Source organism: Acomys russatus, chromosome X (genome assembly GCF_903995435.1).
Source record: "Acomys russatus chromosome X, mAcoRus1.1, whole genome shotgun sequence".
Lineage (NCBI taxonomy): Eukaryota > Metazoa > Chordata > Mammalia > Rodentia > Muridae > Acomys > Acomys russatus.
The window spans coordinates 78,547,030-78,573,106 of record NC_067169.1 but is presented as its reverse complement, the minus strand read 5'-3'; the positions used below and the strand labels follow the sequence as shown (position 1 = coordinate 78,573,106).

General features: G+C 41.0%; 2 protein-coding genes across 3 annotated transcripts in view; both read left to right on the top strand.

The window, feature by feature from the left end:
* The window catches only part of LOC127185087 (protein BEX2-like), a 144,828-nt gene that overhangs the window by 4,508 nt on the left and 114,243 nt on the right, over nt 1-26,077 (top strand). The window lies entirely within an intron of this gene.
* On the top strand, nt 5,751-8,719 carry Tceal5 (transcription elongation factor A like 5). 2 transcript variants are annotated; one of them, XM_051141630.1, is made up of 4 exons: nt 5,782-5,901; nt 6,930-7,034; nt 7,188-7,255; nt 7,869-8,719. In XM_051141630.1, exon 4 carries the CDS (start codon nt 7,895-7,897, stop codon nt 8,480-8,482), a length of 588 nt encoding a protein of 195 aa, XP_050997587.1. In that variant the 5' UTR covers nt 5,782-5,901; nt 6,930-7,034; nt 7,188-7,255; nt 7,869-7,894; the 3' UTR covers nt 8,483-8,719. The 2 variants fall into 2 exon arrangements, with proteins under 2 accessions (XP_050997586.1, XP_050997587.1); XM_051141629.1 differs by lacking the exon at nt 6,930-7,034 and having other exon boundaries at nt 5,751-5,901.

Genomic DNA, 26,077 nt, shown 5'->3' with positions numbered 1-26,077 from the left:
CAGGAAGAACACTGTATACACAATAAGTAAATAAATCTTTAATAAGAAAGAAAGAAAGAAAGAAAGAAAGAAAGAAAGAAAGAAAGAAAGAAAGAAAGAAAGAAAGAAAGAAAAAGAAAATAGAGTAACAGAGACTAGGTTTATCTCTTAACTGAAATCTAAAATCTGGGCAAAATTCATGAAATGATAATGTTTGGAAATTTAACAGCAGACAGTGGAGAGCAAAGTAATTTGAGAAGGGAAGCATATAAGCCTTGTGACTATCTACATTTCATGACATATAACAGGTTTTATAACATGTTAGTAAAATATATGTCAATTATAAAACAAATACCAGAAGATCATGGATATACATACTTTTGATATTTCATTCTATATTCAAAAGTTAGTTCTGAGGCTGGAGAGGTGGCTCAGAGGTTAAGAGCACTGTCTCCTCTTCAAGAGGTCCTGAGTTCAACTCCCAGAAACTACAGGATGGTTCACAACCATCATAATGAGATCTGGTGCCCTCCTCTGGTATGCAGGTGAACATGCAGATAGAGCACTCCTCTATATTTTTAAAAAGTTAGTTCTGGTATATACTACAGTCCTTAAAAGAATCATTAAAATTATAGCTAAGCAAATAGCGATTTAACTCTTCATAAACTCAATAATCCAAAAGCTGTTCAAAGAAAAGGAGAATGAAGGCAAAAATGAAGCGAATGGAAACAAGATGGTAGGTTTAAACCCAAACATACCAGTTATCACATTAACACATGGTCGAAACACCTTAATGATAGAGATTGAGATAATACAACTGTATATTGCCTATAAGAATCTCATTTTAAGTGTAAAAATAAAAATGGATTATAATAATAGAAACTAGATAATTTTGTGTTAATCTAAGCAAAATTAAAATTACTATATTAATATGAGGCATGATAAATTACAAAGCAGAAGACAAGGGATAAATTAAGTCATTACAGATTTTTAAGTGGTAGATTTTCACATATTTCAAAATACATGAAGCAAAAATTCATAGCTCAACAAAAAATAATCAAATCCCCAATGAAAGTTAGAAATGAAACTGTCTCTAACATATTAAGAGAATAAGCAAACAGAAAACAGACTTGACACAGCAGGGCTCAGTAGCGCACACCTATAATCCCAGCACTCGGGAGGCAGAGGCAGGCAGATCTCTGTGAGTTCGAGGCCACCCTGGTCTACAAAGTGAATCTACGACAGCCAAGGATACACAGAGAATCCCTGTCTCGAAAAATCAAAAAGAAAGAAAGAAGCAAAGAAAGAAAGCCGATTTAGAGAACAACACAAACCAATTTACTCTATTTGATAGTTATGTAACTTCCCACAACCAACAGCCGAATCTACACCGGATTTACATGTGCATGGCACATTCACCAATAGAGTCCATACTCACTGTCAGTCTTAATAATGTTTACAGGATTCAAATGATATTTGAGACTGTGTTCTTAGAGCACAATGAAATTAAATGAGAAATCACAATACATCCCTGGAAAATGCCAAAATCTTAAAAATAGGAACAATTAACATACATATAAGCAACCCATGGCCCAAAGTAAAAACCAAAATGGAAATTAGGTCATTTGCATAGTTCATGGGTAGACATTTGCATAGCATGCCTGAGGTTCTGGGATCAATCCAAAAACAGAAAAAAATATTTCAAAACAGGCATATAATTTTCAAATTGTATTTTTACTGAGAATTTCATGTACTCATGTACTGTACTACACTTTCATCGTTCTTCATTTCTTTCCTCTTTCCAACTCCTCCCGTGTCTCCCCACTATGACACGCCTTGAAGTTGATGGCCTCTTATTCTTTATTTTTACACACATACACACACATTTATAAATACAATCTACTGAGTCCCTTCAATATTACCAATGTGTATATGTTTAGATCTGACTACTTGGGATTGAATAGTCCATAATGGGAATGTCCCTGTAGTTCTTCATCTAGGAGTAGGGATTTTTTTTTTTTTTTTTAGATTTCTTTCATCCACATTGGCATGCCAACTGGTGTTGTCATTTTTCAGGTCTTGTTTAAGCAGCTATAAGGCTGACACTTCATTTATTGTGATCCTCTCTGACTCTTATAATTGTCCCACTCCCTTCCTCAATGTTATCTGAAGGTTATGTTGTAGATATATAAATTGGGGCTGAGTAGTTCTAATTTTTTGTCTGCATTTTTTACCAGGTGAAGATTTCTGTAATGGATTCTGTTACTCCAGGGTTACCCCAGGTTATATACTCAGATCTAAAGTTCAGAACTAGGGACTACAAATAAGAGAGCATGCAGCAGTTCTCTTTGTGGATCTAGGTTACCTCACTCAATATAATACTTCCTAGTTGCATCTATTTATCTTCAGATTTCAGGGCTTTGGTTTTCCTTATAAATGAAAAGTGCTCCACGTAACCCATTTTGTTATCCCCCCAACCCACCTTTGTTGTTGAAAGACATTAAGGCTGCGTCCATTTCCCAGCTATAGTATATAGAAAAGCAATGAACATGGCTGAGCAAGTATCTGTACAGTGGAACGTCTAGTCCCTCGGTCATATGTAAGGAGTGATGTAGCCGGGACTTACAGCAGATTTACTTTTAGCTCTTTGAGACTTCTCCACACTTATTTCCATAATGGATGCATCGTTTTTAAAATCCCCACAACAGTGAGTGGGGCTTTTCTTTTCCCTGAATCCCCTGCAGCATTTGTAGCTGGTTGTTCTGTTTCCTTTTGCCATCTTGACTGATAGAAGATGAAATCTCAAAGCTGTTTTGACTTACATTTCCCCAACTGCTAAGCATGATGAGCACTTTTAAAGGTATTTCTTAGCCATTTTTGTTTCTTCCTTTGAGAACTCTCCATTAGCGCCATACCACATACTACATTTTTCTAATTAGGTCATTTGGTTTCGTTTGTTTGTTTTTGGGTTTTGGTCATTTTTTAATGACTTTTTAGTTTTGAGTTCTTTATGTAGTCTGCATATTAATCCTTTCTGGCTGGCAAAGATTCTCTCCTACTCAGGTGCTTCCTCCTCCTTTGATTATTTCCTTTGTATACAGAAGTTTTCTTTTCTTTTCTTTTTCTAAATTTTTTTTTTTAATTTTAAGAGTTACTGTGGGTCATATCTCAGTTGCTTTAGCTGACATGAGAAGAACTTCTCGCTGTGAGTGATGTAATATCCTGGCAGGAATTCTGGACTGTGTAAATGGAGAGGCCATTGAGTAGCAAAAAGCATTCATTTCACTCTGCTTTCTCATGATGGATGTCATGTGAGCATTCAAGTTCTTGCTGCCTTGATTTCCCTGCCATGAAGGATTGTACATTGAACTGTAAGTTTAGAGTGTTCTCAGAAACAGGTGATATCCCAAGAATATCCCAAATACCATTAACACATGAACAAATAAAGACCATGTGGTATAAATATACAACAAAAAGGAATGAAATATCATATTGCTAAAATGTGGATCACCCCTGAAAACATTATGTAAAACAAGCTAATTCAGACCAAAAGTTTATGTGTTTAATAATTTCTTTTATATGAAATACAAGGACTACATTAAACCGTAGAGACAGAAAGGAGATTAATCATTGCTCAGCACTGAGAAGAGAGAACTGAGAATAGCACCTAGTTGGTATGGGGCTCCTTAGGGCTTAACAAAGGTATTCCATAACTAAGTAGAGGTGAGTATTGCACATTAATGTGCACGTACTGTATACTACTAAATTATACATTTCATAATGGTTAATTTTATATCTTTTCCTACAAAGACAATAAAGATAACTAATTTTAAAATAATGTGTATAGGGGCCTGGAGAGATGGCTCAGAGGTTAAGAACACTGTTTGCTCTTGCAGAGGTACTAAGTTCAATTCCCAGCAACCACACAGTGGCTCACAACTATCTCTAATGAGATCTGGTGCACTCTTCTGGTATGCAGGCAGAATTATACATAATAGAGAAATAAATCTTTTTTTAAAAAGAAATAATATGTATACTTACATATTCTCTAGAGCAGTGGCCTTCACCTTTTATATATTATATACAACTTTGAACATTTAAACTTTTATTTTTTTAAATATTTATTTGTTATATATACAGTGTTCTGCCTGTTTGTACACCTGCATGTCAGAAGAGAACACCAGATATCATTTTAGATGGTTATGAGCCACCATGTGGTTGCTGGGAATTGAACTCAGGACCTTTGGAAGAGCAGCCAGTGCCCTTAACCTCTGAGCCATCTCTCCAGCTCATAAATATTTATTTATTTATGATTAATTATGACAGAAAGAGAGGAAAGAGGGATGGATTTGGATGCACTTATGCCATGGTAGAGGTCAAAGGACAACTTTCAGGAGTCTGATCTCTTCTTCCACTTTGCTAAGGCAGGTCCTCACTTGCTATTTCTGCCATGCAATGTACTCAAGGCTAGTTGTGCCGTAAGCTTCTAGGCCATTCTCCTGTCTCTGACTCTCATCTTGCCATCAAAGTTCTGGGGTTACATACACCACATCTAGGTTTTTAAATTTTTTTTTATTTTTTATTTTTCACATCTAGGTTTTTAACATGGGTTTTGGAACTGAATTGAAGTCACACTCGGCTTTTACCCACTGAGTCATCTCCTCAGGCCAGGCCTGTGACCATTTAATAAAAATCAATGGACTCTATTCTCAGGAGATGTATATATACATCAAATAAAATATATATATTTTATGCCCATGTTTATCATTTTGAACCTAGTTTCAAGGGGTTCACAGTTTGCAAATGCCTGACCTCAAAAGGAGTTATGTCTCTCTTCTCCCCTACTGCATTCATGCCTAGCATCTTCTCGTTTCCCAAGCTCAAATTTCCTGCTTCATCAGTATATTATCCTGCTTGCATATCAGCATTACTTTTAAATTCCTATGGCATAGGTCTTCCTACAAAGTGTATATACTCCACTTATTCCTACTCATATGCACCTTGTATATTCAATTCAGAACACATGGCCTTGAGGAAGCAGTATGCTCAGCACGTCAGATGCCAACTCAGAAAGAACCAGAATATGAGTGTGGAGTGTGGTCAGTAACCTTACAGGATGCCTAGGCACTTCTCGGGTGCTTTAGGGGTGAAGATAGCGGAGGTGAGCAACCTTGCAAGGCTTATATTCCAAGTATAATAGAAGGGAGAGGACAGTGCTTAGAGAAGCTTCTAGCAAAGAACTTCAGACAACAAACATGTCTAAGGGCTCTCCCTGCAGCAATTGTGTCTCCAGGCCTCATGGAAATCCCAAGCTGCAGGAGGAAATGAAATAAGACAGAAAAAAAAAACCTATAAAAAAGAAAATAAAGTCTCCCTTTCAACAGCTCGATTCCCTGCCAGATAATCCACCCTGTGCCCTTTATGCGAAGCAGACCATATTCAGAATGAACATCGGTGGCTAAGAGAGGTAGTGCACTGAAGGAGTCCAGGAATTGTCCCCCCCCTTTTAAATAAAGTGGTCCCCATATCCTCTGAGATTTTAACATGCAGTGGTATAAGGAAAAAAGATGCAGCCTCTCCCTAATGACCACACAGGACTAAACACATGCCACAGGACGAACCATATTTGACCTCTGAAATTTGCAAGTACCAAAATGAATGACAAGGCCTCATGCTGTGGGGGAAGGAACAGAAGAAGGTGGTGGGGGTAGTGAGGGGGAAAAAAAGTAGGCTGGCTCCTGACGCACTTTCTGTTGCTTGGGAGGGGAACTAGGGACCGGAGCCCACTGGTGACGTTCCCGTGTCACGTGATCAGGAGCAGACGTATGCAGAAGTCCCTGTCTTCCAGGTACCAGCTACCAGCTCCTTATCTCGGTGGAGGAAGGCAGTCTTGAAACTGACGACTGCCCTATAGCCCGGCAGGTTTGTACAAGCCAGGGATTCCTGAGGGAGGGGTGATAATGGACAGAGGCTACGGAGCAGAGCACTCTGCCTGCGTTTCAGATACCGCCCCCTTTTCCACCCCCATTCATTTTGGCGTAGAAGATTGTGTGACTGACTGTTGGGGGTAGCACGCTTACATCCTTGGAGAAATGTGGGCTAATGGCAGAAGGAAATGTGAGAAGGACTCATTTCCCTGGTATAGTTACAAATCCTTCACTGCCTGCAGACCTCAGGGTAGGAATGACAGGGAAGGCTAAGACCAGAGCTGATTCAAAACCAGATACTCTACTCCCTTCCAGCTGCTCCCCGACTGGGTGCAGAAAATGGATGGGGACTGGGACAGGGGTCCTTGGGAGGGGCGAGACTAGGGGTAGAGAATACTAATTGAGATCTCATCGGAAAGGTGGCTGAGCTACATATGCCTTATAGAGGAGGAGGGCGGGGGAGGGGACGGCAGGGAAGTGGGGGTGGTGATGGCCTAGTCCACTTTAGGTAGCAGGAGAGGGGCACGGGGCCCTGACTGCAAGCTGAGGAAAGTGGATTGCCCCAGGCCAAAGCTTGAGTTTTTCCTTTCTCTACTCCATCCCCCAACCATGTTGGAGCCCAAAATGGTAGGCCGAGGGGACCACGGGTGGGGCCTGCTGCAGAAGAGAGAAACAGGTTTAGTAGGAGGCTCAGCTTCCCAGTTAGGGAGCGACTTCTTAACTAGGAAGCATTCAACGGAGGTACTAAGGACCCAAAATGTTCAAGTTCAAAAATAATCTGTCCCTTTCATGGTAGAAAGCTGTTTTTATTTTCAGTGTGTGGCGGGGGCGGGGGTGGGGGGATGGAGGGAGGAAAGGATGAGTGGAGTGTTGTGGTCATGTCTGGCCTGCCTTCACCTGCTTCTATTATCTCCATTTTCAGGAAAGTATTCATCTATGCATTGTTAAGGGACCCTAGGGCTGGGTGTGGGGAGCTGGTACAGAGACCTGAGGGCACCGAGACCTGCCTTCTGACTTTCACAGTCCAGAGCGCTACTCATTTCAGTGAAGTGAGAGTACATTTGGAAGGGAACAGAAGACACGGTGCAGAAGGAATTTTTCTTTCCCATAGCTCAGGACGAGAAAAAGGTAAACTGTCAAGGGAGAAACTCCAAGAACACAGAGAAAGGGTGATGGGACCAGAGGGAGGAATTGGAACCAATTCGGCAATTCTGTGTCCTGCTTGCCAGTTGCTCAGTCTTCTAAGCCTCCATTCGCCTCCTGATTCTTATCTCCCCACAGGTCTTCAGGTCTGTGGCTGTGGGCACCAACCCATCCAAGAAAAGAATAGAGCTGCAGTATCAGAACAGGTTAGTGAGAGAAGGGATGTGGTCCACCACCCCAGGAAGGAGAGCAAAACCTAGGGGAGGCCACTGCTTGCTTCCTTCCTTCATATTACAGTTTCAAAACACACTGAAGGACCCTAAGGGAATGTGACCCTTGATTGCTGCTGAGGCTAAGGAGGGGGGTATGAAAGTGAGGAGAAAGGATGGCATTTGCCATATTCTCTGAGGATATCAGAGCACCCCTGAAATCTGTGTATTCCTTTTATAAGTTTTGTAAGTGAAAGGATGAGAAAAAAAAAAAAAAGATGAAAATGCCCCTTGATTCCTGCAGGTCTTTGTAAGTTGAAACTACAAGGTTAGTGCGGCTGTGCACAGAGCCAGAACAAAGTTCAGAAACCATTATGTCTTTCTTAGCACATCCCTTTAAATGGTAGGAAGAAACACCCTTGGAATTTCCTGAGAGGTTGGTTGATGTGGCTGTGTATGAAGTGTATGGGCAAAGGAAAAGGAATATATGGCTAGGAGCCCACCTGGAAGATGGATTAGGGTGGGTTGGGAGAACCATAAATCAAGAGAACAAACTATTAAAACCTTGTGCCACTCTGTAGCCCTTAGTGTTCTTTTCTTTGTCTTCTAGGACAGGCAACAAAGAAAACTTGCAACATGGAAAAGTTCTACAAAGAAAATGAAGGAAAGCCAGAAAGCAAGGGCAGGGCAGAAGACGAAGGAAGTACAGAAGAGGGAGGAAATGCAGATGAAGACAAGTCAGATGCAGAGGGGACGCCAGCACGCCCGGGGAAGCTAGAGGAGGAGGGAGGGCCCGGTGAGCAGGGACAACAGAAAGGTGAGGGGAAGCCAGAAAAGCAGGGAAAGTCTGAAGGGGAGGGCAAGGCCGACTCCCAGGCAAAGGCAGGCAGCGAGGCCCGGGCAGCAGAAAAGCGCCCTGCTGAAGATTATGTGCCCCGGAAAGCAAAACGAAAAACAGACAGGGGGACAGACGATTCTCCCAAGAACTCCCAGGAGGACTTACAGGACAGGCACGTAAGCAGTGAGGAGATGATGAGAGAGTGTGCAGATGTGACAAGGGCTCAGGAGGAACTGAGGAAAAGGCAGAAAACGGGTGGCTTTCACTGGATGCCAAGAGATGCACAGGATGCTTTAGTCCCCAGGGGCCAACAACGGGGAGTCAGGGGAGTGAGGGGGGGCGGAGGCAGGGGCCAGAAGGATTTGGAAGATGCTCCGTTTGTTTAATGCCTTTGGCCTTTCCTTTTGATTTCTTTGATGGGAAATATTGCCAGCCCTGCTTTCCCTGGCAGGCTTTTGCCGGGCTCTGTGCTTTAACCTTGTGCTGATATTTTCCTTTAGGTGTCACTCTTGTTACCAGCAGACATCACTATGTCTTTTAGTAAAGGACTTTCACCCATGTGCATGGAAGAGATGTTCATGGTATAGGTATACTGTATAATAATAAAGATAACAGTTTGCAGAACCATAGATACAGTATCAGTCTGTTTTTGAAAACAAAATAATCATGTAGAATATTTACATACAAGGAAAACTGTGCAACTACGTTGACCTAAGAAATAATGGTTTTCTCTGTGTAGTGGGATCTGAGATTTTTTTCATTTGCTCATATAAACCCCCAGCCCCCACTAAGAACAGAGGTTACTTTTGTTATAAAAGAAGCAGAAATAAAATAAAAGGCTGTGTGCAGTGGCACACAGCTTTAGACATAGCCTCTAGAGGCAGAGGCAGGTAGACCTCTAACTTTGAGGCTAGCCTAGTCTTTATGGCTAGGCAACTCAGGCCCGCCAGGAGTACAGAGTGAGACCCTGTCTCATAGGGCCATCAAACTGACTATTAAACTTGTGAAAGCAAAGGAGACACTTGTTATATTTGGGAGTTTTTGCAGTTCCTGGGAGAGCACTGCTTCCTTATCATGTGTGAACAAGGGATGGATAAGGCTTACACCCCGTAAGTATGGAATAAAGCAAATTTGGCAACAAGTGCTGCTGATGTGCACTCATAACACCGGATCAGACACTTGGGGAACAACGGAAGGGAAGTCTCATCTGTGCCCAGAAAAAGATGCAGGAAGGTGAGGTGTGTGTGATACCTTCCCTTGAGCCAATGCCACATCCACTGGGCATTATGCCTTCTCCCTCACGGATCCTGCATCCACTTGAGACACCCACTCCTATTACTAAGTGAGGTCCACCAACCTACTCCAACACATCAAGTAGCATCAGGACTGAGTTCTTCCTTGTCCACTGAGGCCAGGCAAAGCAGCCAGGTTAGGGCGAAGTGATCAAAAGCAGGTAACAAAGTCTATGTCACAGACAGCACTGTTCAACTTACTAGGGGACCCACATGAGGATCAAACTGCCCATCGGTTACGTATGTGTAGGGGGTCTAGGTATGATCCATACATGCTCTTTGGTTGGTGTTTCTGTCTCTGTGAGCCTCCATGGGTCTAGGTTAGTTGACACTCTTGGTCGTCTTGCAGTGTTCTTATCTCTGGGTCCTTCTATCCTTCCCTCCCACTCTTCCACCAGGACTCCCTAAGCTCCACCTAATGCTTGTCTGTGAGTCTCAGCATCTGATTCAATCAGCTGTTTGGGGGTTGGGGGCATTCTCAGATAACTGTCAAGGTAGACTCCTGTCTGCAAGCATAGCAGAGTATTGTTAATGAGGTCAGGGTATTGGTTGGACATTCCCTCAGTCTCTACTTTATTTTTGTCTCTGCACATCTTGTAGGCAGGATAGATTTTGGCTGGAAGATTTTATAGGTGGATTGGTGTTCTCCTCCTACCGCTATAGGCCCTGTGTGGCTAGAAGGTAGCCTCCTCAGTCTCCTGCTCCCCACTGCTAGAAGGCTCAGCTAGAGACATCCCATATCCTCCCTGTAACCTACCCTGTCACAGGTCTCCAGCTTGTCTAAGATGTCATTTTTCATACCATTTCTGCTCCTGGTTGTGTGCACACTCTTAAATGTGTAGGTTCATTAGTTTGTTATTGTTGTTATTGTTAAAGCAAGGCCTGATGAAGAGATGGCTGGACCACACCTCACTATGTAGCTGAGGCTGGCCTTAGATTCCATGATCCTCCTGCATCTGTCTCACAGCTGCTGGGATTTAAGGTATTAGCTATCATACCTGTCTCATGCAACTTCATTCTTATGCAACTGAAATTTGCCCTTTCAAAAGAAATGTGATGGGGGAGGGTGTGGGTGGAAATTACTGTACAATTCTTTTCCAAATAGGATATAGTAGTAGCTTTCAAAGTTTGAGAGCTTTCCCAATACACAGTAGAGTCCCTGGGCTTCCAAGGAGGTTGCTGCAGGTAGCTGTGGAACCCAGGACACCACTGCCTTTCTAAAACAGAGTTTGAGAGCTACTGATAGAATATCTGCGGGGAAATCCTATTTATTTTGTGGAAAATATAGAACTCTGGCTTCCCCATCAGATCCAAATCATCAGATTCTCTTCCGATTTGATGTTTCTTCCACTTCTAGGTCATTGTAAAGAATTTTAGTAGATTCTTTCATTTGTGGGAGGGCTGTGTGTGTGTGTGTGTGTGTGTGTGTGTGTGTGTATGTGTGTGTGTGTGTGTGTGTGAGTGTGTGTGTGTACACCATGGTGTACTTGTGGGGGTGAAAGGACAACTTACAGTACTTGTTTCTCTCCTTCCACCATGTTGGTAGTTGGGATTGGATCAGATCAACAGGTTCCTTTACTTGCTGACTCATCTCTCCAGCCCTCAATTTTACGTTTCATAAAATAGATACATACACTAAAATAAAAACACCAACAGTGCAAAAGAGTTTATTATTAATAAACACTATAGTCTACACTGCCAGTTCATATACCCCATGTTTGGCTTCTAATATCTACCCTCATGTTTTTTGTGCATATTCTAATATTTCAACAGATTTGCTGAAAGATAATTCACAAATTCCCAAATTTACCCACTGAAGTGCACAATTAAGTAATTTTAATATGTTAGCTGATTTCTGAAACCGTCACATTATCTAGTTCTAAATTAGATACTTTCATCACCCTAAAAAGAAACCCTATACTCACTGACCTTGTGCCTATTCCATGTGCCTAGCATCTGTCAAGCAATGATCCTGTTTCTGTCTCTACGGATTTGTCCATTTGCATAAATAGAATCATCCACTGCCTGGCTTGTTCTATGTGGCTTCTTTAACTTGTCATAATGTTACAACATCCATCATCACTAAATATTTGTGGGTAAGGCTTAGTTTCAAAAATATGTTTTTGTCTTGAGTACATGTATGCTTAGGAGATGAATTTTTTTAAGTCTATAATAACTTGGTATAAGTTTTGAAGACCTGCCAAATTGTTTTTTAAAACAACAGTGACAGTAGACAATTTTACCAGCAGTATGTTAGGTTTCTAACTTCTCAATGTCTTTTATGACATTTATATGTTTATTATAGCGATCTTAGTTGCTTAAAAAGTAGCACCTCATAAAGATTTCAATCTGCACTGCCCTAATGGATAACAGTCTTCAGCATTGTGTGGTATTTTTATTGCTTATATATCTTTTGAGGAGGAATGTGTATCCAATTATTCTGCTGATTTTTATTTTTAGGAAGAATCTCTCTATGTAGTCCTGGCTGTCCTGGAAATCACTATGTACAGCAGGCTGGCCTTGAGCTCACAGAGACTCACCTGTTTCTGCCTGCTAAGTGCTGGGATTAAAGACATGTGCCACTACATCTGGTTTATTTTGCTGGTTTTAAAATTAGATTGATAGTTATTTTTATTGTTGAGTTGGAATAACGCCTTGTCTTATGGGGACACAGTCCCTTATAAGATAGATAATTTGCAAGTGTTCCTTCTTTCTTTCTTTCTTTCCTCCTCCTCCTCCTCCTCCTCCTCCAAGACAGGCTTTCTCTGTGTAGCCTTGGCTGTCCTGGACTCACTTTGTAGACCAGGCTGGCCTTGTACTCAGAGAGATCCACCTGCCCCTGCCACGAGTGCTAGGATTACAGGCATGCGCCATCCACACCCAGTGGAAGAGTTATTTCTTAACTTACTAAGTATAGCCATTATCTATGGATGTTCTAATATGATAAGAGAGTGCATTCTGCCTCACTAAATGTGTTAGTCAGCCTCCCAGTGCCATAATAAATGTCTGAGGAAAATAAACTTAAAAAAAGAGGAAAGGTTATGGTTGGGGAGATGGTTCAGAGGTGGAAACATTGGCTACTCTTCCAAAGGACCAGAGATGGATTTTTTACAGCCACATGTTGGGAGCCATCTGTAACTAAAATTCGAGGGGATCTGACACTAACTTCTGGTTTCTGAGGGCACCACACACACATGATACACTTATATACATGCAGGTAAAACATCCATACACATAAAATAAAATATTAAGAGAGAAGGGAAAGATGTGGGTAGATGACTCAGTTGTTAAAGTGCATGATGTACAAGCATCAGGACCTAGGCTCAAATACCCAGTACCCACATAAATGCCAAGTATGGTGGTGTACATTTGCAACTCTAGAATTGGACCGGGGTGGGTGGTAGTAGGAGTGAGAATGGGTAGACCCCTGGAGCTTTCTGGACATTCATTCTAGTTCATCAGTGAACTACAGTCTCAGAGAATCTATCACAAAAAATAATGTGGAGGATCTGGAGAACTGGCTCAGTGATTCGGAAAGCTTGCTGCTCTTGCAGAGAGTTGATTACCAGAACCCATATAGGGTAGCTCAAAGCCACCTGTAATTCCAACTGCATAAGATCTGGGACACTCTTCTAGCTTTTGTGGATATCGCATGCATATAGTGTACATAAGGACAAGCAAGCAAGCACGCAAGCACACACACACACACACACACACACACACACACACACACACACACAGCTAGGTCATGGTGGCACATGTCTTTAAATGCCAGCACTTGGGACAAAGAGGCAGTCAGGTCTCTATGAGTTCAAGGCCAGCCTGGTCTGTTCCAGGGTAGCCAGGGCTACACAGAGAAACCTTGTCTCAAAAAACAAACAAATAAAGAGACAGACAGACAGAAGTAAAGAAATAAAGGGAGGCTGTAGAGATTCCCAAATGGTTAAGAGCCCTTGGTGCTTTTCTAGAGGATCCAGGTTCAATTCCCAGCATTCATATGGCAATTCACAATTGTCTGTAAGTCCAAGTCCAGGTTCTAGTGCCCTCTTCTGTCTTCTATGGACACCAAGCATACATGTAATACATGCAGACAAAACACACATACACATATAAATAAATAAATGAACAAAAAATAAGGTAGACACCTGATGTCATTCTGTCATTCTCTGGTGTCTATACGTATACATGCACATATGTGTAGACACATAAACATTCTCTCTCTCTCTCTCTCTCTCTCTCTCTCTCTCTCTCTCTCTCTCTCTCTCTCTCTCTGTCTGTCTCACACACACACACACACACACACACACACACACAGAGATAAAAAGCTCATTTGAAAGTCAGGAGTGGTGGCACACGCCTTTGATCCCAGTACTCAGGAGGCAGAGGCATGTGGATCTTTGTGAATTCGAGGCCAGCCTGATCTACAAAAAGAGTCTGGGACAGCCAAAGCTAAACAAAGACACCCTGTTTTGCGGGGGGGAAGTTTATTTGAGGGACTGAAGACATGAATCAGTGGTCAAGAGCACTTGCCATTGTCAGGTCTTATTGTAATTTACTATGCCATGTTGGGTCAATATCCCTGGGAGGCCCGCTTTTTTGAAGGGAAACAGAAGAGTAGTGGATGTGAGAGGGAGGGGAGGTGGAGGGTGCTGAGAGCAGTGGAGGGAGGGGAAACTGAGCTTGGGATGTAATGTATTTGAGAATACACACACACACACACACACACACACACACACACACACACACACACATACTGGTAGTATTGGCTCACACCTTTAATCCCAGCACACTCTGGGAGGCAGAACTATGTGAGTTCAAGGGCAGTTTGGTCTACAAAGTAAGTTCCAAGACATCTAGGCCTACACCGAGAAAGCCTGTTTCAAAAAAAAAAAAAAAAAGAAAGACACAAAAAAATTTGGTTGCCAGAACCAAAGTGGAAGAGGCTCATGGCTGCCTTTCCAATTCCAAGGAAATCGCACTCCCTATTCTGGCCTCCTATGACACTACACGCTCATGGTACACTTACATACATGCAGGCAAAATAACACATTAAAAATAACTCTCAGCCAGATCATTGCCATCCTGGACAAGAGTTGAGTGTAGACTAGCAAGCTGGCTAGGGTAACCAAAGTGCTGGGCAGGACCGGTGTGTTGGTTCAGGTGTATGCATGCAAGGGTGTATGGAAGTTATGGACAACACCAGTGTACTGTCAAAGGCCCCATTGGAGTCAGAAGGAGAGGCTCAGAGATTGAACTGACCTTGTTGCTGGGTCCTGGATATCCACCACTTGGCCCATGGGATGATCTACAGCTATTAAATAAAGGGTTAATATTGTTTTTAGATATTTTTATTATTTATTATTATGTATACAGTTTTCTGCCTGTGTATACACCTGCCCTGCAGGAAGAGGGCACCAGATCTCATTATAGATGGTTGTGAGCCACCATGTGGTTGCTGGGAATTGAACTCAGGACCTCTGGAAGAGCAGGCAGTGCTCTTAACCTCTGAGCCATCTCTCCAGCCCCTTACTATTGTTTTTAAAATGAATAAATAAATCTCTAAAAAAGTTTATTTGGGCATATAGCTTCAGAGGTTTCAGCCCATGGTCACTGGCCCTGTTGCCGCTGAGCCTATAGCAACACAGTTCATTATAAGTAAAGTTTGTGGCACAGAAGTTGATCAATTCATCTTATACTAGAAGCAATAAGAAAAGGGTTGGGATCTGACTGCCCTCTTCAGGAGCACTCTCTCAGCGACATAACTTCTACTTGCTAGGCTCTACCGCTTAGCTTTCCTCCACTTTTCAGTAACTCACACGCTAGGAACTAGAACTTTAACTCACAGGCTTTTGAGGGACACTTACAATAATCATTAAACTACATAATTCCTACTGTGTACTGTCTAACTCTCCCACATACATACGGCTCTCCCATATATATTCTTACCAGATTTGATAAGTACACCAGTGAGTTACTGAAGTCTGAGCATCATTGGCTGGTTTAAGGTAAGTTTATACTAGAGTAGCTGATAACTCCAAACTTGTGACGGAAGTTTGTGAAGATAGCTCCGCAGTTAAGAGCACTGTCTGCTTGCTATTCTGGAGAAGGAAGGAGCAACTCCCAGCACTCCCGTGGAGGCTCTGAAACTCCAGTTTCAGACTCCCTGATGCCCTCATCTGGCCTCTCCAGGCAAGCACATAGTACTTAGATGTACACATAGGCTCATAAGCATAATTTTAAAAGCATGTGTATGTGAGGTTTAATTCTCAAACTGTAGAAGATTTTGAGGATGGAGAAACAGTTTCCTGTAGTACATCAGGGATCCAGCTTACGATGCGAGCATAGTAGCAATTGGCAAAAAGTCCCTATGAGGCAGAATAAAAAGACAGGAAACATTAAGAGGACCTGTGAAGACACAGTTCTTCACCCTGGGATCTGCTTTTCATTTCTTGCTGGCTAAGAGTCAAGAGTTTCAACACAACTGATGAAATAAAAACTGCTGTGAAGATTGCCTACACGAACAATAATAAACTAAGGTAAGTGATTTACACAAAGTCACATACAGGTAAGAAAAGGAACCCAGGTTGAAATCCAGGTTCATTTGGCTGTAATTTAGCAATCCTCAACTGGTTTTCTTTATTTTCATTCTTCAGTTTATTGCCCAGTCACTCCTTTAGGGTTTCAGAAAAGTTGTATATACTATTTCTTAAGAGGAAAATCTTAAAAAACAAAAACAAACAAAACAACACCAAATCACACTGCTGTACCTTAAAAGGCACTTTTACAGTAATTCACAGCTTGACTGTATTGGATGCGAAATTTTGAGTTGTGTGCACGGTGACTGCTTTTGCAACTGCTTAGTGAGGAGGTGATAAGACTTTTTAAGAATGTATGCTCCCTCTAGGACTAGGGGACTAGGGGAGGAACATGGGGTGGGGAAGAGGGAGGGAGGATGGGATGGGGAGTAGATGAAGGAGGGGACTAGGATTGGGGTGCAAAGTTAATAAATCTTTAAATGTTTAAAAAATGAATACATGCGCCCATAAAGCAAGTTTCATTTGCCTGCAGTCTCTTAGACTTTAAGTCCTCCGGATGCCTTGAACATAAGAATTCCTGGAAATGGAAATAACCTATATGGTCTTTAACCAACAAATGTATAGTAAAATGTGGTACATATGCAGTATTGAATACTACTCAGTTGTTAAGAAAAAGGAAGTCCTGAAATCTGAAGGTAAGTGGGTACAACTAGAAATGTTACATTGAGTGAGGTACTCAAGACCAGAAAGATGAAATCACATGCTCTTTCTCATCAGAGGCTCCCACCTCACAATAGTCTGATGTGAATACATAGCCTGGAGTAACTGGAGAATCCAGGGAAATAAAATGGGTTCATGGCTAGGGTAGAGGGTTTGGGGAACAATACAAATGGGAATAACAGGGTACATGTGAGATCATCAGGGAAATGTAGGCTCTTTAGAGAGGTGTGGTGAGTTCAGAAGAAAGAGGGAGAAGGGGAAATAGGAGAGAGTGGGTCTCTAACTAAGGACAGGGAGAGAGGTAAATACTGAAGAACAGGAAGGTAAAATAATAGTAAGGATATCTGAAAAAAAAAGTCATAAGGGATCATACTATTAACTATCACCTAAAAATCCTATAATACACATAAGTTTAAGTGAAATTTTCTTATCTTGGTTGACATAGTTCCTTCCCAGCTTCAAAGACTAGCTAACAAAACAAAACAAACAAACAAAAACAGCGCCAGGCATGAGAAGCTCTCTTTTGAATAGCTTGTCAGGATTGTCCAAGATACTCTCAAAAAAAATTGCAGCCTATTGTTGTTGATCTTGTTGTTCCCTAGATGTGGAAGGTAAATCCCTATTGCTGAAGACATCATGTACTTCAATCATAGAGTCCAGGAGCCCTGAGGTGGGCTTGACCTATTCGAATGCCAGTTTCTTGAGGGCTAGCTTTCATGGTACCAGGAGGTGGCATACAAGCTTCCAAAGGAGGAAGGCAACTGACACTGCTACCCAGCTGTGGCATCCCTGAACCACAAAAATGATCAGTGTAGCACAATAACCCTGAGGGTGCAGTAGTGGCACACAAACATTAGTGCTAAGTGACACCACTCTAATTGGAATTTAGAGCAGCTCATCAAGAGAACAATCATGCCTGGTACTACAAATCTAGCTAACTACTCAATGCTAGTGAAGTAGTGGATATTGGAGGAGAACCTAGACTCACTACTTTATTAAGAAGAATAATCCCTAAGAACAATTTAAACTTTTGTCCTTATGCTGAGAAATTGAACTCAGGACCTCTGGAAAACCAGCCAAGGCTCTTAACCTCTGAGCCATCTCTCCATCCCCCTAGAAAATGATTTATGTAGAGACTGATACTATATATATATTTTTTTAAAAACAAAATGAAAATTGTAGAAAGAAAAAAAAAACACTGAAATTTAAAATTTCTACAAGAGTTCAACTGGATTTGAGTTAAGACGAGAATAGTGAATGTTTGGATTGAAAAGGCTTATGTAACTTGAAGAATAAAAAAAAATAAAAGAAGAATTGTATTGAAGTTTGATGGACATTGTGTTGAATCTGTAGATTGCTATTGGTAAGATGACCATTTTTACTATGATTCATGAGCATAGAGGATCTTTCCATTTCCTGATATCTTCTTCAGCTTCATTCTCTAAAGACTTAAGTACTTGTCATACAGGTCTTTCACTTGCTTGGTTAGAATTACACCAAGATATTTTATATTATTTGTGGCTATTGTGAAGGGTGTTGTTTCCCTGATTTCTTTCTCAGCCTGTTTATTGTTTGTAATAGGAGGGCTGGGATGAGCTAGAAACCTAGTGCAATGGAAACTCCAATGAATCTATCAGGATGACCCTAGCTAAGACTCCTAGCTCCAGGCTTCTATGGAGCCTGAAATTGCCATCTTCTATAACCAGGCAAGGCTTCCAATGGAGAGACTAGGACATCAACAAAGCAACAAAACCTTAAACCTACAATTTGTGCCTACAAGATGTGCTGGGGGAAAGGTGGCACAGAACTTGTGGGAGTGGCCAACCAGTAACTAGTAAGGCTTGAAACCCATGCCAGGAGAGGGAGCCTACACATGACACTGCCTAGAGGACCAGGATCCCGAGGCTGGATGGCAGAGATGTAAGATAGAACCAAACACGGTGGCGCACGCCTGTAATCTCAACACTTGGGAGGCAGAGACAGGTGGACCACTGTGAGTTTGAGGTTAGCCTGGTTTACAAAATGAGTCCAGGACGGGCAAGGCTACACACAAACCAAACCAAACCAAACTAAACAAACAAAGACAAATAACAGAAAAACCGACTGGCAAAAAAAAAAAAAAAAAAAAAAAAGGCAGCCGGGTGGTGGTGGTGCACGCCTTTAATCCAAGCACTTGGGAGGGAGGCAGAGGCAGGTAGATCTCTGTGAGTTCAAGGCCAGCCTGGTCTACAAGCAAGTCCAGGACAGCTAAGGCTACACAGAGAGAAATCCTGTCTAGAACCCTCCCCCCCAAAATGATTGCTTGCTTATGGTACTCTGCTATACTCATAGATTGATGCCTAGCCCACCTGTCATCAGAGAGGCTTCACCCAGCAACTTGTGGAAACAGATGCAGAGATCCACAGCCAAACATTAGGTGGAGCTCAAGGAATCTTGCAAAAGAGAGAGAAAGGAAAGATTTTGGGAGCCAGAGTGGCCAACGCCACAAGAAAACCCACAGAATCAACTTCCCTGGGCCCATAGGGGCTCACAGAGACTGAATTGCCAAACAGGCATAGTGTATGAGATTGACTTAGGTCCTCTACACAAGTTATAGTTGTGTAGCTTGGTCTTCTTGTGGAACTCATAACAATGGGAGCAGGGGCCATCTCTGTCCATTCCCTCATACTGGGTTGTCTTGTCCAGCTTTAATACAAGGGGAGGTGCCTAGTCTTACTGTAACTTGAAATTCCATGTTTGCTTGACATCCATGGGTGCCTGCTCTTTTCTGAAGGGAAATGGATCTGGAGGAGAGGGGAGGTGTGTGTTGGGGGAAGGGACTGGGAGGAGAGGAGGGAGGGGAAACTACAGTTGGGATGTAAAAATAATAAAAGAGAAGAAAGAAAAATGAACAGAATTCAGAGAAACATGGGACACTATAAATTATACCAACACAGTACCAAAGGGAGAGGGCAGAGTAGAAAGAAATCTAGATAATATCTGAAAACTTCTAAAATTCCCCCCCCAAAAAAAATCAGAAAAAAATGTTGAAAGCAACAGGAGAGAAAGAAGGTATCACTCACAAGAAAACCTCTGTAAATTTGTGATTAGCTTATCTCCCAAACAGGGTTTCTCTGTGTAGCCTTGGCTGTCCTGGACTGGCTTTGTAGACCAGGCTGGCCTCAAATTCACAGGAATCAGCCTGCCTCTGCCTCCTGAGTGCCAGGACAGAGGTGTGTGCCAATGTTGTGTACAAACACAGAAGTAGTTTAGCTAGGTATTATGGTAGTTCTATGTTTAGCGTTTTTAGCACCCTCCATACTGACTTCTATAGTGGCTGCATCAATTTACGTTCCTTACCAGCAGTTTTGTAAGTGATCCTCTTTCTCTGCATCTACACTAGAATTTGTGGTAATTTCTTTTTTTGGATGACAGTGGTTCTGACTGGAATTTCAAAGCAATTTTATTTTTCATTTCCTCATAGCTATGGATGTTGAATACTTTTCTAATGTTAATTGCTATTTGTATTTCTGCCTGTACTTTGAAAATCTGGAAGACTGCACAAGAAAACTCTTAGATATGATAAACACATAGAAATTACAGGGAATTAAAATTTAAAAATAAAAAATAAGTACCTTTTTATATGCCAATAATGACCTAGCCAAGAAAGAAATTGGAAAAACATTATTCACTATAACTTTTAAAATACTTAAAAACAAATCTAACCAAGGAAATGAAAAATCTCCATTTTAAGACACTGAGCAAATAAATTGAAAATGAATCTAAAATAGTGGAAAGATCTTCCATGCTCATGGATTGACAGAATTCATATGGTAAAAATGGCTATGTTACCACACAACTTGTACAGATTCAGTGCAAGAACTATCAAAAGTCCAATGATAGTCTTCATAGAACTAGGAAATAAAGTTCTATGATTCATGTGGAAGCACCTTAGATTCTGACCAGTCAAACTGATGCTAGGCAGAAAGGGCAATGCTGGAGAAACACAATATCTTGTCTCAAATTATATTACAGAGTCACAGTAACAAAAGAAGCTTGGCACTGATAGAAAAACATGCATGTCAACTGGGCGGTAGTGAAACACACTATTAATGCAAGCACTCAGGAGGTAAAGGCAGGCAGATCTCTGAGTTTGATCCTCTTCTGGTCTAAGTTCCAAGACAGCCAGAGCTACACAGAGAAACTCTGTCTTAAAAAACACCACAAACCAACCAACCAAACAAATAAACACATACATGTAGATAGCAAAATATAAATGAGGAACCAAAAATAATCACACATGACTCCAGCCACCCAATTTTCAACAAAGGTCCAAAAACATATATTGGTTAAATGCAAAAGACAGATTCTTCAAATGGCACCAGCAAAATTGCTATTGTTAAATACTGCATACCTTGGTTTTAAAGTATAAAGAAATAAAGTTGGAAAGGAGCTGGAAGCTTCATTGAAGATTAGACCTCCTTGTGCCACAAGATGCCAGCAGGATGTTAGGGAGAAAACCCTTTGAAGATCTTACACAGCTGTGAACTACATGAACTTCTGTACTGATGCTCATTTTTGCAACAATGGTATAACCGCTATGGGGCTAACCAATTGCTTTTTAAATTGGATTTGAGGCCCACTCACTCCACAAGAAGGATCCCATACCTGGCTCTGTAATCCTGGTCAAAAACATATGGCTAGGGAAGTTTCAGCCACTGGCCTGAAAAAGGAACTTACTCTTATTGTTTTAATTAAATTGGCATAGCATTAAACTGCCTACAAAATACCCATGTTTATATCTCAGACCTAATCAAAGAAACCTCTCTTTTCAGTGAATGCAGAGACTTGTGGCTTACCAAGGTGCTGAGAATAAGTAGCACTTGAGAACTGAACCCTAAACAAGATATTTACACCACCCCCTTTTTAACTCTCAGAGGAACACCGAGGAAGAGGAAAAGGAAAGAATGTAAGAGCTGGAAGATAGGAATAAGGGCAGTGAAATGCCATCTCTGGGCAAGAAACAGCAGTTGCAAAGGCTAGTATGTCTGGCAGCATGGGGTTTTAATTCCACCGCTTGAGAAGCAGAGGGATGCAGATGTCTACAACTTCAGGGCCAGCCTGGTCTAGTTAGTGAATTACAGGACAGAGCTACATAGTGAGACCCTGTCTCAAATGAAAGAGAACAGGAGCGGCGGGGGTTGGGGGGGGGGGAGTGGAGGGGTAGGACGGGAGGGAGAGGGGGAAGAGCACATTTAACAGTAGCTATGAGCTCACAGAAGCTGTTGTTATCTGCGTAACATTGTCTCTATCAACAATCAGGGTTAGATGGGAGAGGGGCTCTTGGCACCCTACTCTCCATGCAGAACTATTGGCTACTGATAGATTCTGGGAGAGGGAAGTAATTGTCATTAGCTGTATATGCACTTGTGAGCCCACCAAGCTCCAGTGGAGTGTTTGAAACCCGAGCCACATAGATACCCCTGTTTAACTCAGTGGGTCACAAAATAAAAATGATTTTTAAAAAAAGTCATGAATTACAAGAATTTGGGAATGGGATTTGTATATAGGAGTGAAGAAGGACTTATAAGAATGAAAAAGCTATAAAAGAACTATCTAGAGCCGGGCATGGTAGCACGCCTTTAATCCCAGCACCTGGGAGGCAGAGGCAGGCAGATGGCTGTGAGTTCAAGGCCAGCCTGGTCTACAAAGCAACTCCAGGATGGCTAAGATGACATAGAGAAACCGTGTCTCAAAAAAAAAAAAAAAAAAAAACCCAAACAAACAAAAAAGATCTATCTATCTATCTATCTATCTATCTATCTATCTATCTATCTATCTTTGAGACAGAGTTTCTGGATCTCACTATATGACAAGACACAGCTTAGACTCACAGAAATCTGCCTGTCTCTACCTCTCAAGTGTTGGGATTAAAGATATGTTCCTCTATGCCTGGACTAATTTGCAATATTAAATGTAGAAGGAATATAAAATATTAAATAATTAATCTTGGCAAGGCTTAGTGGCACACATCTTTGATCCCACCACCTGGGAGGGAGAGGCAGGTGGATCTCTGTGAATTTGAGGCCAGCCTGGTCTACACAATAAGTTTCAGGACAGCCAGGGCTACACAGAGAAACCCTGTCTTGAAAAACATTATCATCATTATCAAAGTTCACCTTTTAGATATCATATTAGTAATTTATGCATGCAAATTCTGCAAGGTATTTTTGCAACTTCAAATCTGTCCCCACTCTGGCTGCTTTTTGTTTTGTTTTGTTTGTTGGTTTTTGTTGTTGGGTTTTTTTGTTTTGTTTTGGTTTGATTTTGGTCTTTGGTTTTTTGAGACAGGGTTTCACTGTGCAGCCTTGGCTGTCCTGGACTCACTTTGTAGACCAGGCTGGCCTTGAACTCACAGCAATTCACCTGCCCCTGCTTCATGAGCTAAGAATTAAAGGCGTGTGCCACCAAGCCCGGCTCAGTCTAGCTGTTTAAGAACAAATAATTCAACAAATTCCCTACTACTACTCCATTTTGTGTGGGGTAGATACCAATTCTTTCCGCTTCAATATGAACTTGATGTAGAAACTCAGTTCTTGCCAGGCATTCAGCTCAGTGAAGACATTTGCTTCTACAAGAAGAGCATGAAAAGAGAAACAAATAGCAACTTTACAAGCGAAAACATCCAGAAGACAACAGAAACCAAATGGTTTAAATTAACACCACTGTTCACGCTATGTTTATTTTAAATTCCAACCTTGTGGTGAAAATGACTTTTCCCCTCTTTGATATTCTTCTTCCAGATTATGATCCAATGTAACACTGAACAAATATTGAGGAATCTAAATTGTGAAATATTGAACAAAAAATTTTCACTCTTGAAATACATCAAGGCCATGGGGAAAAAAGGACTAGGAATACAGCTGATTAAAAAGACTGCTGAATTAAATGAAACACTGTGTCCTAGGTTGAATCTTTGAACACATAATTATTAGTGGAAAATCTTGAGATGTCTGAATAGTATTTGCTTAAAAGCAACACATAAGTATTCGCTTCTTTTTAAAAATTATGTGTTTATTATTATGTATACATTGTTCTGCCTGCATATACACCTGCAAGCCAGAAGAGGGCATCATATCACATTATAGATGGTTGTGAGCCACCACGTGGTTGCTGGGAATTGAACTCAGGACCTCTAGGAAGAACAGTCAGTGCTCTTAACATCTGAGCCATCTTTCTAATCCCAAATTTTAGCTTCTTACTTTTAGTAAACCTGCATCATCACTAGTTAGCAAAGATGGGTGTGGTATGGGCATATGTGCTTCTCCTTAAATGTAAATTGTTAAATGAAAGGTTTAATAAATATGAAACTGAATATTAATGAATGAAAATGACCAAAGAACAAAATTGAAATGCTACTAAAGAAATTCATAATTTCAGCCAGGCATGGTGGTGGATGCCTTTGATCCCAGCACTCAGGAGGCAGAGGCAGGCAGATTTCTGTGAGTTCAAGGCCAGCCTGGTCTATAAAGTGAGTCCAGGACAGCCAAGGCTACACAGAGAAACCCTGTCTCTCGAAAAACAGAACAAAAAGAAAGAAAGAAAGAAAGAAAGAATAAAGAGAAAAAAGAAAAAAGAAAGAAATCCATAAAGTGGATATTTGACTTTAATTCCTAGAAAAAATAAAATCCATCCAGAAAAATATAGATAGATGGATGGATAGATAGACAGACAGACAGACGGACGGACACACGGAACCATGCTCTAAATAATATTCTGTCGTTTTCACTACCTATGTAACTTTAATATAATCTACATTACTATATGTATATTATTTTGTTCCATTTTATGTCATGACTTATTTTTTTAGGATATGTATTCATTTAAGCATTTCCTAAGAATAGAATTTTAAATTATTTTGACTAACTTGACATTTTATCATTGGAGTGCTCACTAGTTGAGTCAAATATATTTTAAAGCACTAGTGAGAGATACAAACTAGAAAGCCATCAAAAAAGGGTACAGATCTTAGAATGGGTAAATAGAGAGTCAAAAGAGGTCAACATTGCCTACTGAAATCAAATTGGAATTTGAAAAGTCAGTGGCCATGACACAGTACTTAAGGTTTACAGTGTTCCATGTGCTACACAACTGGAAACTCTTTGCCATGGTCATTTACAACATGAGTTCAGTCACTCAGCAGAAGGCAAAAGAAATAGGTGGAAGAATTAATATCCATTATAAAAGTTGCCTTAAGTTAAGTTGTTGTGGCCAATGGCTATCCTGGATAGTTTGCAGACTTTATTAAATCTATTAGAACGTATTTTTATGTCAAGAAATATGGCAATGAAAAGCAGAATCAATTTAAGTGGAAGTCAGCCCAGAATCTGTGTTTACTCATTCTAACATCTTTACCCTGGAAACTGCAATAATAGAAAAAAAGAAGATAGGGAGGGAGAGATTGCTCAATGGCTACAAAGCTACAATTAAAGAAGAGGTATAAGTCCTAGTATTCTCTACAGCTAGTATAGTTAACTATGGTTTATTGTGTAATTTTGAAGTACCCAGAAGCACAGGTTTTCAATGTTCCTACAAAAAAGAAATGATACATATCTGAGGTGATAGATATGCTAATTATCCTCATTTGGCCATTGCGCTATGCACACATGTATTGAAGCACCACATTGCAGTACAGAAACAGCAGTGAAAAATGTGCAAGATGTATATTCATATAAAGAGCGTTAAGAAAAAATAGAAAGCCTGGCGCGCACGCGCTGGCACGCTAGTAATTAACTCAGATGTCCAGTGTAGTTATTCTCCAAAACCTACATCCTCATTATTAAAATTAATGCATACATCTTTTCCCTCCCTTTTTTTACTAAGACATACATATTTTACATTTTTATTTGTGTGTGTATGTGTATGTGCATGCGTGTGCAAGTGCCAGCAGAAGCCAGAAAAGGATGTCGGATCCCCTGCAGTAGGTGTGGCAGGCAGGTGTGGAGTTCAATGTGGTTGCTAGGAATCCAACTCTGGTCCTCTGGAAAAGCAGAAAGTGTTCTTGATGACTGAGCCATCTCCCCAACCTCAAGAGATGTATATTTATGTCAACACAATGGTAGTATCTTAAACTTCACTTGTATTCCAAATCTTTCCTAACTTAATTTCAAAGACAGCTGACTGTTACACTGCCATTCTGAAATTGCTCAGAAAGGCCTGGATCAACTGGTTCTTTGTAAGGTGTGTACTAGTAAACTGATTGCGTTTTCTCTTGTGAAGACGTTAGGAAAACAGAATTAATACTCTCCACCAATAGTATCCTTAGGGCTATGGCCACATATAAGCACAATAGGCAGAGAGGACAAAACTTTCACTTCAGTTTTTATGGGATCACAAAGGCGTGCGTACAACACAACTGGATCCCTGTGTGTGTGTGTGTATGTGTATGTGTGTA